General features: G+C 26.4%; 8 protein-coding genes across 8 annotated transcripts; 3 read left to right on the top strand and 5 right to left on the bottom strand. All coding sequences in view use genetic code 12, as the record gives it.

Moving 5' to 3' along the window:
- Positions 1-284: 284 nt before the first annotated feature.
- On the bottom strand, positions 285-1,112 carry CDG1 (Cdg1p; the record flags this gene model as incomplete). Its single annotated transcript, XM_051760451.1, has 1 exon — positions 285-1,112. The coding sequence occupies one exon, from the start codon at positions 1,110-1,112 to the stop codon at positions 285-287; it is 828 nt and encodes a 275-aa protein (XP_051611853.1).
- A 4,149-nt stretch (positions 1,113-5,261) lies between these two features.
- Positions 5,262-9,244, top strand: PMT5 (putative dolichyl-phosphate-mannose--protein mannosyltransferase; the record flags this gene model as incomplete). The annotated part of the gene is made up of 3 exons (XM_051760450.1): positions 5,262-5,802; positions 5,884-6,702; positions 7,098-9,244. The coding sequence occupies 3 exons, from the start codon at positions 5,262-5,264 to the stop codon at positions 9,242-9,244; spliced, it is 3,507 nt and encodes a 1,168-aa protein (XP_051611852.1).
- Positions 9,245-9,280: 36 nt separating this feature from the next.
- On the bottom strand, positions 9,281-9,853 carry MED21 (Med21p; the record flags this gene model as incomplete). Its single annotated transcript, XM_051760448.1, has 1 exon — positions 9,281-9,853. The coding sequence occupies one exon, from the start codon at positions 9,851-9,853 to the stop codon at positions 9,281-9,283; it is 573 nt and encodes a 190-aa protein (XP_051611851.1).
- A 470-nt stretch (positions 9,854-10,323) lies between these two features.
- Positions 10,324-11,292, top strand: KGF55_005435 (phosphatidylinositol-3-phosphate-binding ubiquitin-protein ligase; the record flags this gene model as incomplete). The annotated part of the gene is made up of 1 exon (XM_051760447.1): positions 10,324-11,292. The coding sequence occupies one exon, from the start codon at positions 10,324-10,326 to the stop codon at positions 11,290-11,292; it is 969 nt and encodes a 322-aa protein (XP_051611850.1).
- A 61-nt stretch (positions 11,293-11,353) lies between these two features.
- KGF55_005434 (RNA-dependent ATPase) lies at positions 11,354-12,781 on the bottom strand (the record flags this gene model as incomplete). Its single annotated transcript, XM_051760446.1, has 1 exon — positions 11,354-12,781. One exon carries the CDS (start codon positions 12,779-12,781, stop codon positions 11,354-11,356), a length of 1,428 nt encoding a protein of 475 aa, XP_051611849.1.
- Positions 12,782-12,941: 160 nt separating this feature from the next.
- On the top strand, positions 12,942-14,204 carry SSF1 (rRNA-binding ribosome biosynthesis protein; the record flags this gene model as incomplete). The annotated part of the gene is made up of 1 exon (XM_051760445.1): positions 12,942-14,204. The coding sequence occupies one exon, from the start codon at positions 12,942-12,944 to the stop codon at positions 14,202-14,204; it is 1,263 nt and encodes a 420-aa protein (XP_051611848.1).
- Positions 14,205-14,230: 26 nt separating this feature from the next.
- VMA22 (Vma22p) lies at positions 14,231-14,710 on the bottom strand (the record flags this gene model as incomplete). The annotated part of the gene is made up of 1 exon (XM_051760444.1): positions 14,231-14,710. One exon carries the CDS (start codon positions 14,708-14,710, stop codon positions 14,231-14,233), a length of 480 nt encoding a protein of 159 aa, XP_051611847.1.
- Positions 14,711-15,910: 1,200 nt separating this feature from the next.
- On the bottom strand, positions 15,911-17,035 carry PCD1 (8-oxo-dGTP diphosphatase; the record flags this gene model as incomplete). Its single annotated transcript, XM_051760443.1, has 1 exon — positions 15,911-17,035. One exon carries the CDS (start codon positions 17,033-17,035, stop codon positions 15,911-15,913), a length of 1,125 nt encoding a protein of 374 aa, XP_051611846.1.
- Positions 17,036-17,107: the final 72 nt, after the last annotated feature.

The following is a 17,107-nucleotide window of genomic DNA, read 5'->3' as shown; positions in this document are numbered from 1 at the left end:
TCTGCATTAATGTATAAAATGGACACTAGGAATATCTAAACTATATATTTAGCATTCAATTAAATTAATTTATGGGGGTGATTAAAGTCCTATATTGTGGGTCGACTCTGCTTCAATGTAAAATTTAATGAGTAGACATTGACAGTTATACAAAGAGTAGACACTGAGAGTATGATTAATTTAAAATTAAGTATTTATCATTCATCATTATTTAAAAATTATCTATAGTTAGAAATATCTATAGTGAAATAGTCTCTATATAAGCAAACAAATTGTCTAAAACCTTAACAATTCAGTGATTCTTTTTCATTAATTAATTTACCTTGCCAACTATAATATTTAGACATATCAACATGATGTTTTTTACCATTGTTAGCTTCATACATTGAACAACCATACATAGCAGCATAAGGTGGGGTATATAAATGTAATGATACACTTATTTCATTTTCTAGGGGATTACTTATTTTATGTAAACCAATATCATCAGATATATAACCAACTTCATTTTTATGAAGTGTTGTTTGTTTTTTACAATTTAATTTATGACCATCTGATTTAGGAATATCATATAATGATTCAATTAATTTACCTTTTAAAATTTTCATACAACAATGAGCATCAGCATGATCATGTATTGCACTTGATTTTAAAGGTGACCAACATAAAATTAATAAATTTGCATTACCATTTAAATTTATAATACCATTTCTTGAATAATTTCTTGTTAAATCATGTAATGCTAAATGATCCCAATCTTTTTCGTTGGTATCATATTCATTCATTAATTTTTTAACTTTTTCTATATCTATGTCCTTGGAAGCTAGTCCTTTGCCTTTTAATAATTGTTTTAAATCCATTATTAATTTATAAAAATTTGATGATTTATCTATGTTATCAATTGTTGTACCATTAATTTCAAAATTATGATCTATGGAAGGTTTTAAGCTATATGGGGATGATAGTACTCTGGGAATGTTATTGTTATTAGTGGTTGTGTTAGTATTTGAAGCAATAAATGAACAAGAATTTGGTGTATTTGATGAATTATTTAAATTTAATGTGGCTGTTTTAAAACTATTATTTGATGATGATGAAGGAGTTAAAAGCATTGCTGAAGTATTATATTGTAATATTAAATTGAAGTATTTTTATAGCAAATAATGAAGAATGAAAATCAACTTATAAGTAGAAGATAAGGAAAGGAAGATATCTATATATATTTATATATTAAATTATTATTTAATTTTAGTACAGAAATATTTTTGATATTTAATTTTGTACTACTATTACTTCTTATATAAAAAAATTTAATCTAATATAGACAAACAATAGACAAAAAATTGCAAATTATCCAAACCATTAGTACAACGAACAACATTCACTAAACCATTAGAACATAAAGATAGAAGAATTTATCATCCACTGAAACTTGACTTTCGTATTTGATTAATAAATGAGGAGTAAGATTATGAAATTCTTGAATCTATTTAAAATTGGTGATTTTTTAGTTTAGTTTGAAGTAAGAACTAAAAATTGATGCTTTTACGTGAATGAAAATATTTTTTAAGTCAAGAAAAACGGTTATCAATAAAAGGAAATGTCCGACAGAATCTCCGCCTCCGTTTAGAGTCTTCTTTAAATGGAATGTGATTTGTTGTTGCTGATATAGACAATCTATTTAATTTTAAATTAACTCATCAGAGCTCAGAACATACTGGTTAAAGAACACTACCCTTATACTTTACTTAAGTAATTATACATTTTTTGATTAATTTAATTTAATTTATTAATAGAATTCATTATTAGACCAACTAATAGAAATCAAATTTATTCATACTTGATTGAAATTGATTTAGTGATAGAACACAACAAGTATACAAAATGATTTTGAGCACATATAATCTACTAGGTTTCGATAAAACAACTTGATAAAAGTATCAGTTTAGTCGATTAGACGAAATTCATTGGTAAAAATTTAACCGAAATAACATAAGTCATACATATAAATATACTTACGTGAAATTACTTAAAAAAATTTTTCATAGTAATATACATGAATAAATGATGATCTAAAGCCAAAAATTGGGGGATATAATACATATTAAAGCAGGGATGAAAATGATGTTACCTTACTTATATTGTTTAATAACTATTTCTTAGCAAAGTGAACAATGTAATAATGATTTTAAATTAATTAACACGTAATTATATAATTCATGTAGACATATTAATACTTTTTGAGCAAATTTGTTAAATTCATATTCTACAGTCCTGTGGTTATGATACTACGTCGGCTCTTCATTTTCAAGTTTGGGGCCGCTATTATTTAAACGTTTTTTGAATTTACTAGATCTATGATAACTTTAGTCAATATCTTCACCAAGTTAGGATAAAATTCAAGAAACTCGATTTTGATCAAAAAGATCTTGATAGCTGAGATTAAAATAGAAATATAAGAAATGGTATAGTATGTATTAGTTCTATCCTCTTTAAAACTAAGTTTATTTCCTTACTGTTTAGCAAGCTAGACTGAATACTGATTCAACAATTAGTTTTGAAAAAAAACACACCCCATGAAAATTCTTATGAATTTATTCTGATACTTAAGAAAAAAAAAATAGAAAGACTCTGAACCAATCAATTCAACTAACTAAATTCATTGAAATTACGAAAAACATATATAAAATTAATTAAACTAACTAAATTTAACCACGATTAAACCCTTTGATGAGTGGGTGAAACTTTAAATATTTCCTATTTCGATATATCAATTGCAAAATATAGTTAATGAATTATCAAAAGTCTAGAAAATTTAGAATGGACCCAAAGTATACCTTAAATCAGATGTAATACTTGCATTTCTCCATATCTTCCTTGAAAGCACTGACGGTTGATATGGGCGTCTTTCTCATACAAACTGTCTGAGTCTTCAAGAAAAGTATGGAGACTTGCAAGTCAACTGATTTAGTTTATATTTTGTATTGCCAATAATTTGTACTACTTACCTTCCTTGGTTTTTATATATCTTGTAAAATTTTGATACTTCAACACAAGGTTTTTTTATTAAATGTTTCAACAGCTAAGTGTTCGACATCTTATCACCAACAATAATCTGAATAATGTTTCAACTTCATTTTGTTTCAAGCCAGGATTGAAGAATTGTATGTTTCCCAACCATTTGGTTATAAAAAGAATCTGTTTGATCCAGAAGATGATATCAATCTAGGTTGCAAGATGTAAGTAGAACAGTAGATAAACTATTGTAATTACTGACTCGAATATTTTTAAATTCCAAAATTCCCAATTCATTACAATTCTCATCGGTCGTGTACTTATTACAAATTCCCAAACAGTGTAAAGCAATTGTTGAAAAATTTTTACTCCAAAATAATTTTATACAACTAATTAATGACTAAATTGTACTAATTCCATTTTTTTATACCACTGAGGTTTTAAGATTTCATCAATAGCTTCTTGTTTATTCAATGTTTTTGTCAATAGATCAACAGCTATCAAATTACTACTGAAAAATGGTTTGAATATCCACTTTTGATAACATGGTCTCATCTGCAATCTATATCATATTAAGTTATGATTAGTTTTCCAAGACGTTGTTATACAAGTATCTGAATGAATTAGTAGGGTTACAAACTAACATGGTATGAGCCGATACGTCAAATCAATCAACATAATTCGTATCGGCTCATAACCTGTTAGTTTGAAACCTTTCAGAATAGTTTTTGAAAAGGTAAGCCAGACCATGTTATAAAATAATGAAGTATTGAAATTAAATATATTTCAATTGTGCTTTATTATTTGATTATTCATTATTTAACAATAATAACTAATATCAAACATATTGAAGATCAATGATCCATCAATGAGTAAAACAAAAGATTGGAAATCAAACAAGTATTAAAATATATATTAGGAATGACTGAATTCACACTTCTTTGAACAATTCCAATAAATGAACAAAAAATAATAAATAACAAAGAAATAAGCGAATGACAAATACTGCGCTTGACATTTCAACGCTTAATGCAAATACCCAATTTTTCTCAGATCACAAAGGTACTTCATTGTTTATGCAATGTTTTTTATCAATACAACATCAGCCATTATAAGATCTTTTTGAAAAAAATTGCTTGAATTTGTTGTTCACCTTTTGATAACATGGTCTACCTGGAATCGGTTTGTATTAAAAAATATATTTAGTTTGCATTGATGATTGTGAAATCATTTTTTATACAACTAAGAACAATTAAATACAAAACGATTCCAGATAGACCAATGTTATAAAACCTTGAAATTGAAATTGGCATTAAGCATATTTCTACTCTGCTTTATCATGAAATAACTCATACTCAGGGGTACATCACCATCACAAGGTTTCAAACCAACATTTTGGATATAATTTTATTACTGTCATCAGTTTCGTTGGGGATAAATGATCGGCTAATGAGTAAAACAAAAGATGTAAATTCAAACAGGTATGAAAGTTATGAAGTTTTAAAATATAGACTTATTTTCAAATTTTTCACCAACTTACTTGTTGATCTTACTATTTAAGTTTCGTATATAAGTCTAGCATACATAATTTATAGAATTAAATTTTAGAACTACAAACTAATCTCTTTCTAATTTAGGATATCCATTCACTCTAGTTTGACTAGTTTATTCATTTATTTATGTATCTTTTCGCTTCCACAATGTTACTAATCTCAGTATTGATTTACTTTGTATATGTAGAATCATGTAACAGGATACGTTTGAATAAATTCAGTATCAATTATGGGAATAATGTTGTACAATTAGTCTAGAAGAATATTTGGATTCATAGTGTATTAATAAGAAAGCAAGAATAAACTGCTACCAAATCGACCGTTTTTAATGTAAACACACAACCAAATTGACATGGCTTAGAGCGGATCGGGTCTGAATCTCTGGAATAAAAAAATATCTCTCCCACCAAAACCTTAATTTCGTTCCCTCGGATATGATTTTATGACTTTAAAAATGATTCTATTTTTTCTTTATTTATTATTTTTTCCTAAATTTCAAATTATACAACATCTTGCAATGATATAATCATACAACTTGAACAGATCCAAATCAAATATCATCAAATCAAAGAGTAAGATCTAAATTTTGCAACCAAAATAAAATAGAACCCTGTGTTTGTTTCATATTGTTTAGAACACTGTACCTTTTTTTGTAAAGAATTAATTCATATCTCGCCACAGTTCTCAAAAACTATGGCGTTTAATGACGAACATCAAATAAACGCAAATGTGACATCAAACGCAAATCAATCAAAAGAAGATCGAAAGAGAGAAGATTTAAATGAAGAGAAGAATGAAAATATAAATGATAATGAGAAACAACAAAATTTAAATAAAAATCAAAAACATCAACAAGATCTACAACAATTTCAAACAAGTGTAAATAATTCAGATAATCAATCAATAAACAACCACCATCACCTCCTTGTCCAACAACAACAACAAAATGCTATGGATTATGATTCTACTATAACTTCCATTGCTTCATCATCTTCAAAATATAATTCCAACTTATATGATCGACTAAATAATCGAAATAAATCATCATCAGATTCAAGTGATGATGACGAATCATGGTATTATACATTTATAGTGGGCGACGTGGTTAAAAATTTTTCATTAGCTTATTTTGTATCAGTAATGGGTACAGGTATATCATCATCATTATTATATGAATTTCCATTTCCTGGAGAATGGTTAAAAATTTGTTCTTACATAAGTTTTGCAATTTGTTGTATTTTATTCATAATAAATTGTTTATTATTTTTAATGTCTATATATTATTTTCCTGGAAAGTTACGATGTTATCATTTAGATCCTTTACAAGCAAGTTATATGGGATGTTTTTCAATGGGTTTTACAACTATTGTAAATTATATTACTTTATTAGTTAATGGAAAACATATGTATTTAGTTTGGACATTATGGTGGATTGCTGTTATAACTGCTATTTATACATCTTTTCTAATAGTATTTTTATCATTTTTTTCAAAATTAAATAAAGTTGAACAAGATGTTAAATTAAATGCTACTTTATTATTACCAATAGTTGCTATAACAGTTGTTTCATCATCTGGTCATTCAATTGAAATGGAATTATATAAATTAAATGAAACTATCGTTACAATGATTGTAAGTTTAATGTTATGGTGTATTTCTGTTTCATTAGCTTATATTATTATGACAATTTATATTTATAGATTAATTATTCATAAAATTCCTTCAACAAATTTAATTTTTACTGGGTTTTTACCTGTTGGATTTTTAGGTCAATCTTCTTATAGTATTTATTTATTTGGAAATCATGTTAATCAATTAATACCTGAGGATTTAATTTATGGGAAAATATTACTTTGTATTGGTGGATTTACTGGAATTTTTTTATTAAGTTTTGGATATTTTATGACATTTATTGCTATAATATCCATATTTTCTAAGATATCACCATTTGCTAAAACCCCCAATTTAAAACATACAAATAAATATGGTTCATTAAAACATAATAAAGGATTTTGGTCAATGACATTTCCCATGGGTACTATGTCCTTAGGTAATACAGAAATTGGTAGAGGTGGGATTGGTAATTATCCTTTATTAACTTTTAAAGTAATGGGTGCAATATTTGCAGTAGCTTGTATTTTAATTACGACTTGTTGTTTAATTGGAGTTGTTATTTATTGTTTTAAAAAGATACGACAGGAGCTAAATAGGAAATTTAAAAGATTTGAAAAAGAAATTGTATAGTTATGGGTATAGATTTATTTAATTATGATAGAGGATATGCATTGAAGGATATTCAAGATAAAATTTGTTTCTCCATGATTTTAAGTAGGTATTCTTGATTGAAACTAGAGCTTTTAAAAATGTTTCAACATCTCTGAATTTTCATTAACGAAGCATGGATTGGTGACATTAATTCACGTACTTCATGATTTTTTTTTTTTTCGCGGTATGTTTGTACCTTAAATCTGAATTTTTCACACTAATATGTCAAAACCCAGACCAATACAAATCAACCCATGTCACAAGTTGAAAAATCATTAAAACCAGGTCCATATCGACCTTATAAATCCATTCAAAGTAAACCAACATCACAAAATCTAACAAAATATGATTTTATAATATCATTATATATAACTTGTATTTCATTTATACGACTATATAAAATTTATCAACCTTCATCTGTTGTATTTGATGAAATTCATATAATGGATTTTTTATCACTAATTAACCAAAGAAAATTTGTTGTTGATGTTCATCCTCCTTTGATTAAACTTATATATTATGGAATTGCAAAAATTGAAGGTTATCAAACTCAAAATTTTGAATCAATTGGTTCAAAATATGAAGAAAATGTACCTTTTATTTCAATGAGATTATTTTCAGGAATTTGTGGAGTTTTGGGAGTTAATTTTATATATTTTATAATTAGAATAGATCATGGTTATTTAATTTCAATTTTTACTTCTTTGCTAATATTATTTGAAAATTCTTTATTTATTCAATCAAAATTTATATTATTAGATTCACCTTTATTATTGGGACAAATTTTAACAATATTTTGTTTTAAAAAGTTTTTAAGATCTAGTATTGGTTCAACTGGGTGGTGGAAATTTTTAATTTTAACTGGATTTGCTCTAGGTTGGACAATTTCATGTAAATCTACTGGAATTTTTATTTTAATTTGGGTTGGAATATTTACAATAATTGAATTATGGGATATATTAGGTGATTTAACAATTTCCTCATATCAATGGGTAAAACAAGTTAGTTATAGAATTTTTGGATTTTTAATTTTACCATTAACTATTTCTTTATTAGTTTGGAAGATATATTTTGAATTATCAATATATGAAGGTCCAAATAATGGATCATTATCACCTTATTTCAGATCAAGTTTTCAAGATTATAAACCATCACCAGTTGAAGTATTATATGGAAGTACTATAACAATCAAACATAATGAATTAGAAAAATATTTACATTCTCATAGTTTAACATACCCTAGAGGTTCAAATTTACAACAAGTTACATTATATCAATTTGATAATGATCCCAATAACGAATGGATTATTGAAACTCCTCATAAATATTATGAAGATAAATTAATGAAAAGAAAAAAACCAGTAAAAGATGGTGACGTAATTAGATTATATCATAAATCAACTGAAAAATATTTACATGTAAATGATATAAGACCACCAATATCAGAACATGATTATTCAAAAGAAGTAAATTGTAATGAAACAAGAGGTTTATTAGGAGATTCAGAATATGAATTTAAAATTAGAATAATGTCAAAAAAGCCACATTCAAAAAATAATTTACCAATGATAAAATTAAGATCAACTGAATCAATTTTCCAATTAATTCATAAACATGAAAAATGTAATTTAATAAGTCATTTTAATAAATTACCAAATTGGGCCGAATATCAAAATGAAGTTTTATGTGTTGAAAATCCAACTATACCAAATTCAATGTGGTATATTGAATCAAATACACATCCACTTTTGGTTGATAATTTTGTTGAATTTCCTCACCCAATTCTGTTTTGGGAAAAAATTTGGGAAATTCATAAAGTTATGATAAGAATTAATTCTGATTTTACAAATGATCATATTTCAAGTTCATCTCCAATAAATTGGCCATTTGTTTGGAATGGTATACCTTATTTTATAAATTCTTCAATAAATCTAGGATTTAATGAAAATCCTTCACAAATTTATTTCTTAGGAAATGTAGTAATTTATATTGCAAGTTTCATTATAATTATTTTAAGTTTGATCAAAATATCATTTCATATTTTTAAAATTTCAAATCCTTATATTATATATTTTGAACCAATTAAAAAAATTAAATATTATAATAATTCAATACAATATGTCACTGGTTATTTTTTAAATTATTTACCTTATTTTTGGATGGAAAGAAATTTATATGCTCATCATTATTTACCTGCTTTAATTTTTGCAATTTTAAATATGGTTGAATTTATAAATTATCAACACCTGTTTATAAGGTATTTTTTAATGATTTCAATTTTGGGTTCTTCATTATATTGTTTTTATCAATTTATACCTATAATTTATGGAACAAACTGGACATTTGATCAGTGTATTTCACATAAATGGTTCCCCAGTTGGAGTTTAGATTGTAATACTTATTTAGGATAGACTTTTTCAATGCATATTAATAGACACTTTACTTTATCAAATTCTAGTTTGTGAAATACCCGTTGCTAAACTCTCTATCAATCCATCAACTTTTAATAATAATTCATCTTTTTCTTTTATTTTTTTAATTCTTTGTTTTTCTATATTTTTTAATTCTAAACTTAATTCATTTATTAATTTTAATTGTTCCTGTGGAGTTACTCCTATACCAGGTAATGAATCAATTAACATATTAATTTGTCTACTTTTTAAAATTATATCTGTTGATAATTCATCAATTGTTGTTTCAAAATCTTCTTCACTTATTTCTGGTGGAGGTTTTGAACCTTCTTTTTGTAAGTCTTCTTTATTGTCGTTTGGCAGTTGTTTCTGTTGAGCTTCGTTCTCTTGTTGTGGTGGTTGTTGTTGCTGCTGCTGCTGCTGTTGTTGTTGTTGTTGTTGTTGAGATTGTGGTATTGGTGCATTAGCTGCTATATTTGAAACAGATGTTGGATCATCTTCATCTAATAAAGCTGGTTTAGAATTTGTATTTACATAATAAATTGTAGCATTGAATTGTTCTATTAATTGATCTAAACATATTTGAAGTTGTGTAAGTCTATCAGACATTTGATTAATTTGTTGTTGCAAAAGAAGTGTATGGTTCGTATTATGTTTGAAAAATCCATTTGTAACTTTACAACAATCAGTGTCATGTAAAATTAATGTCTGGGTTCTGTATTATTTGACATAAAAATTGAATACTAGTTTTGTCGTAAAATAAAAAGTAATGACTCAACTTGTATTTTAGCGTGTGACTTAAACTTAATTTAATCTGAAACAATAATAATTGTAAATCAAGGGGGTGTGTATAATTTTATTCTGTTTGTTTCTTATCTTATTATTGTATCAAATTTTTGATTTACAACCACAATTTTTATCAGTTACAATCCACTTTCAAACCCATACGAAATCATATCCTTAAGGTTTATCATCCTCATTTTAGTTTCTTATTCATCTTCATTTAAATATCCATAATCATCAACTAAACTCCGATCTTACCAAAATCAACATCATTGCCACAGATCAAAAATTAAATCATGCCACAAATAAGAAATTTATCACCTATATGGCAAAATGATAATGATGTATCAGAATGTTTTTTATGTCAGATAACATTTAATTTTTTTAATAGAAGACATCATTGTAGAAAATGTGGTAGAGTTGTTTGTGGAGATTGTTCAAATAATAAAATTCATTATCTTGATAATACTCCAATAGTATTAAATCCTGAAGATTCCAGTCATAATCATCGTCATCATAATAGAACTCAATATTCAAATTCAAATGAACTATATAGAACTTGTGATGAATGTACAAGAGAAATCGATATGATAAGAAGAGTAATATATAATGATCCAAATCCAGATATAATAAATGAACAAAACAATGACAATAACAATGATTCTAATCAAATTAAACATAATAATAGTTCTGGAGAAATTACTAGACAATTACCATGTTCATCATCAACTACTTCATTAACAAGACGACAAAACAATAATAATAATGATAATTCAAGTGATACAAATCTATGTCCAATATGTGCAATAAATTTATTAAAATCCTATATTGAAATAAATAAAACCATCGACCAAATATCAAATGAAGAATTTGAAAAATTTAAAGAATTACATATAAATGAATGTTTAAATTTATTTAATTTTAATACTGATAATTCAAATAGATTTTCACCAGATTCAAATCCAAAAAATAAAATGTTAGTTTATAATGTTCCTCCTATACCAAAACCTACATATGAAACTATTGATGAAACTATTGATTCAACTATAGATAGTAATAATAGTACATTAAAAATTAATGAAGATGAAGAAGATTTAAAATTAATTGAAAAATTTGATGAATGTGTAATATGTTTAGAAGATTTAAAACCTGGTGATAAAGTTGGAAGATTAGAATGTTTATGTGTTTTTCATTATAAATGTATTAAGGATTGGTTTAATAAAAAGGGATATGGAGAATGTCCTGTTCATTTCTTACATAAATAATTTACTTGGGCTTTAATAATATTTTTAATAATACACTAATATATATTTCTTATAATTACTATCACTTTTCCTCCCGATCATCATCTTTTCTTCTTTTACCTCTTTTATCATGTATTTCTTTTGTTTGTCTTATAGCTTCAATTGTAGCTTTATCAACATGTATATGTAAAGCATCTAAAATTTCTTTTGATGGTTTATCTTCTTTTGGTAATTTTTTACCCAAAGCATTTTCAATTCTTAAATACATTTCTAAATCATATTGAGTTATTAGTGAAATTGATTTTCCTGATCTTCCTGCTCTTGCAGTTCTACCAACTCTATGTATATAAGCTTTTGAATCTGTTGGGATATCATAATTTATAACAATATCAACTGATGGAATATCTAATCCTCTTGCTGCAACATCCGTTGCTACTAATATATTTGCTTTTGAAGATTTAAATTTATTTAATGAACCTAATCTTTGAGCTTGTGATAATTGACCATGTAATGGTACTGCATTAAACCCTAGTATTCTTGCTAATAATGCTGTTCTTTGTGCATGAGCTACTGTTCTTGTAAATACTATTATAGATTTACCAATAAATTCATTAAGTAGGTGTATTAGTATAGTATTTTTATAACCATCATTTACTAACATCATTGATTGTATTAAATTATCAGCAGTTTGATATTTTGTTGAAACTGCTACTCTTACAGGATTTTGTAAACTTGCTCTTTGTAATTTTTCAATTTTATTTGTCATTGTTGCAGAAAATAAATATGTTATTCTTTTACTTGGTATAACTTTTAAAATTTTATCTAATGCTGGTCCAAAATCCATATCTAATAATCTATCAGCTTCATCCATTACTAAATATTTTAAATTTTTTAAATTAAATCCCTTTGTATGTTCCAAATGATCCATTATTCTACCTGGTGTTGCAACTACAATATGAGGTTTTCTCATTAAATCTCTTGCTTGATCCATCATATCCATTCCTCCAACAATACAAACTGATCTTAATCCCATAGTTGCACCAAGAGCATCAAATGTATCTTTAATTTGAAATGCTAATTCTCTTGTTGGTGCTAAAACTAATCCAAAATATGGAGTTTGAGCATGCCATAATGCTTGTAATATAGGTATCGCAAATGCTGCTGTTTTACCTGATCCTGTTACTGCTAATCCAATTATATCTTTTCCTTCTAATGCATGAGGTATAGCTTCTGATTGTATAGGAGTTGGTTTTGTAAATTTCATTTGTTGAATTGATTCTAATAAATCAGGCACTAGTTTTAATTCTGAAAATGTATTAAATTTTAATTGTGCATCTGGATCTATTGTTGTTGTTTGAGTTGTATCTTCTTTTGTGGTGGTTGTGTTAGATGATTCTTCTTTCGATTGTTGTTCTTTTTGTTTTAATAATGCTTGTTTCTTGATTTTCTCCGCTAGTTTCTTGGTGGCATCTGCTGCCTTCGTTTTCTTGTGTACTCCTTTAGATGACATTCTTGATAAGTGATAATGTGGTTGGTGTAGTGATTGAACTTGTAAATTAATTTGGTGATAATAAATTTATTTTTTGTACTACGATGAGATATATTTAGTTTCTTCAAAAGCCATTATCAAAACATTATCAAAACATTATTCTTTTCACAACACATCAACAATGGCTAAAAGAAGAACGAAGAGAAGAACTCATAAAAAGGTAAATGAAGAAGAAGATGCTAAAATACCGAAATCAATGGTCATTCACCTCGGATCATCATTAAAAAATCATTCATTATCTCAATTAGTTTCTGATTTTAGAAATATTATGCAACCACATACAGCCATTAATTTAAGAGAAAGAAAATCAAATAAATTAAAAGATTTCATAGTGATGTGTGGACCATTACATGTATCAGATTTATTCATTTTTAATCAATCTTCATCAGGAAATATTACTTTACGAATGGGTAAATTACCAAGAGGTCCAACTTTACAATTCATGATAAATACTTATAGTTTATGTAAAGATGTTCGTCGAATTTTAAAACATCCAAAATCTGTTGGTAAAGATAGTTTTGAATTTCATCAACCTCCATTATTAGTTATGAATGGATTTTCAAATAATGTAAAAGAATTACTGATGCATGAAAAATTAATGATTACAATGTTTCAAAATATGTTCCCACCAATTCAACCACAATTTACAAAAGTTAATACAATAAAAAGAGTATTATTAATTAATAAAAATAAAGAAACAAATGAAATTGAAATTAGACATTATTCAATAAATACAAAATTAGTTGAAGAAAATAAAAATGTTAAAAAATTAATTCAATCTCATCATAATTTAAAAAAAAAATTACCAAAATTAACAAATTCTCAAGATGTTTCTGATTTAATATTAGATCCATATTCTGTTGGTGGAATTACATCAGATAGTGAAATTGAAGATGATGCAGTAGTTGAAGTACAACATGAAGAAATTTTAAAAAAAAAACAACTGGAAAAACCTCAAGAACAAGAATCAATAACAACAAATAAAAAAAGAGCTATAAAATTAATTGAATTAGGACCAAGAATAAATATGTCCTTGGTTAAAATAGAAGAAGGATTAGTTGGATCTTCTAAAACTTTATATCATTCTAACATCTCAAAAACAAATGATGAAATTGCTAAATTAGATTCAAAACATAAATTAAAAGAACAACAAAAATTAGAAAGAAGAGCTAAACAACAAGCTGCTGTTCAAGCTAAATTGGATAAAAAGAAAGCTAAAAAGGATAGGAAAAAGGCAAGATTTGCTGATGAAGATGGAAATGAAGATAATGAAGAGGGTGTTGTAGATGATGATGGAGATGAAGATGAAGACGAAGACATGCCTGAAATAAATGCAGAAGATTATGAAAATGATAGTGATTTATATAGTGACGTAGAGGTATAATACCATTCATAAAATCATTAATTCATTTATTCATCTAGTTCTTTTGTTAAAAGTTCTATTTCACGCCGTAAATTGATAAGTTTAACACTTAATCGTAACCCTTCATTAAAGTTATCTTGACTTAGTTTGAGTTCTTTCGGCACTAATGCCCCAAACTGTAATATGGGATCCTTTAGTATTGATTTTTCAGAATTCAAAGCTGCAGTGTTTCTTGATTTGATTTTTCTATTTTTTATCTCTGTTTCTTTTTCCACATCTTCTGAATCAATTGCTTTCAAATTATCCATTAATTCTAATTCATCATCAATTTTAATAATTTTATTTGAATTTTTAATTCTTAAATCCCAACTATCTTTATTAAATTTTAAAGTTTCACTTTGAAAATTTGCTCTACTTAAATTTAAAAATCCATTTATAAATGAAGATCTATGTAAATTTGTTAATTCTTGATATTCATTTAATAAGTTTAGTAATTTTATTGTTTTTATATCTTGTTCATTATTCATTGTCTATAGTAGTTGATGATAGAGATTGATATTATGCGCTTCATTCTGATTCAAATGCGTGATTTCATGATTCAAATGTCGTGACACTAAAAAATGGGACATTGTGTGTATACTTTTCTCGCAAAATACGTGGACGTTAATAAGATTATAAATATCATGATAAATATCCAAAGAAAACTAAATTTTCAATATAACTTATAGTAGACTTTTACTTATACATAATTAATGCATATAATCAAATTTATTCATAATGATTTAGAATCAACAACTTCAACCTCAATCTTTAAAATATGATTCATGATCAATCAATAATGAGGTGGAAGTAAGTATTGACTGTATTCTCATAAATTAAAATATCATTACTTAAACATATTTGGTATAAACATTTGATAATTTGGCTGACTTATAATTGTTTGAGGAAGGAATACTTATTCAAGTTGCAATTATTGGGTAAATTTTGATTCGATTTATGAATGTCTGTACAATAATATGTGTCTTGTTGCATATGAAATGAGTTATATATAATTTGCACCAAAAATTTGGAAAGAATCTTTATGGTCATCAATGTTTTCAAATCATTCAACAGCATTATTAAGCATTTCAACAATAATTTTTAAGTAACAAAGTATATTTAAACAAATTTATCATCAATAGGCAATTTTCACAACTTCAGTGATCAATCGAAGAGCTACTACAGTATCCTTGTTGAACTCATAAAAAATGGCAAAGTTTCATCTCGGTGCTTATGAAACTTAGATCTTCAAATGCTAGAGGAAGATACTATCGAAGCTTTATTAATGCGAGTTAACTTGTTTGTCTATTATTGATCAATTTGTTTAAATATAGTTGTTTAAAAAGCGTTGGAAGGCCTTGTAATGTTGTTGAAATGAAGGATTTCTCATACTTGATGACCATGATGATTATTTGTAATTTATTATTAAAATTGTTCTTCACTTTTAATGTGATTTCACAACTATCATCATTATGCTGATATCCATCCAAAATTACTAGCTAGACCTTTATGGCTAATTAGTAGAACTTCCTCCTATCTGAGTAAGACAGCTTAATTAAATGACACGGATGTTTGTATACAAAGTTTCATTTACTACTATTGAACTCAAATTGGCAGGGCTTATATTTGGTACTAGAACAACTGGTTTTAACAAACACTAGCCTAGTTACTTTAACTCATTTATTCTGCTATAATTTATATAAACTATGTAATCTACTAAATTCATCGCTAGGTAAAATATCTTTAAAACCAAATTCTTTTGTATCATCACTTATATTCGAAGAATGAATTAATTTAACTTCATCATCACTTCTTTCCTTTTTTTGCATTAATTTCCCAAATTCAAACAATGAATAAATTAATTCTTCTTCTCCTATATGTCTATTAATTTTATGATTATTCAAATATACTATTTCACTTAAGTCATGTAATATATTTGCTGTTAATCCCCAAACATCATATATTTTTTCATTTGTTTCATCATCTTTTCTTGAACCTAATCTACCCCAAGATTGTAAATTTTGTTTTTTACGAGTTGGTGATTTTGATCGAGATCTCATTGGTGGTATATTTGGTGGAGTTACTTTCCCTTTATCTTCTTGATCTAATTCATGACCTAAATCATCTTCTTCTTCCAGAGCTGAAAGATCATTTATACTTCTTAACCAATGAACGTCATTTACATTATTTTGTAAAAAGGTATAACTTCTTAAATCCCACGGTATACCACCCCAACTCACTTTATATGATACTCTTTCTAAAGCTTCTAAACTTTGTTCATCAACTGTAGGATATAAAAAATCTTTCAAAGGACATGAAAAAATTGAAGAACTTTCTCCAGGATTTAAAGCTAAATTTAATTTAGATGATATTGTATGTTCAATATTTTCTTCACTTTTAAATTTCATAAATCCAACACATGGTTTTACACATGAAAAAGTTCTTGATAAATAATTAGGTAATAAACAAATATGTTCAATACTTATTCCTAATTTGGATAATGTTTCATCCAGTGAACTTAATCCAATTTCTTCATGCATTTCTCTTCTACTTACCATCCATTCTGATTCTAACCCATTATCTGCTTTACCACCAGGTAATGCTACATGACCTGGAAAATTTCTTAATTTGGAAGATCTTTTTGTTAATAAAACTCTTAATTCACCCATATTACCTGAAAATAGTAGTATGAAAACAGCTGATCTTCTTGCTATTGGTAATTTGTGCCATATTGATGTGGTACTATTTAAATAATTTGGAGCAACATAATGGCGTAGACTCTCAATAAGTTGTGCTTCGGTTGTTTTAGTCATGTGTTAATGATCAGTTTCAAACATGAGTAAAATTGTTGTCAATTCATAAAACTGGGGTTCAATGTCGCAACT

The sequence above is a fragment of the Candida pseudojiufengensis genome (genome assembly GCF_024610245.1).
Source record: "Candida pseudojiufengensis strain CBS 10847 chromosome Unknown scaffold25, whole genome shotgun sequence".
NCBI lineage: Eukaryota > Fungi > Ascomycota > Pichiomycetes > Serinales > Debaryomycetaceae > Lodderomyces > Lodderomyces pseudojiufengensis.
The sequence above is the reverse complement of the archived record's forward strand: the minus strand, read 5'-3'. Positions and strand labels throughout refer to the sequence as shown.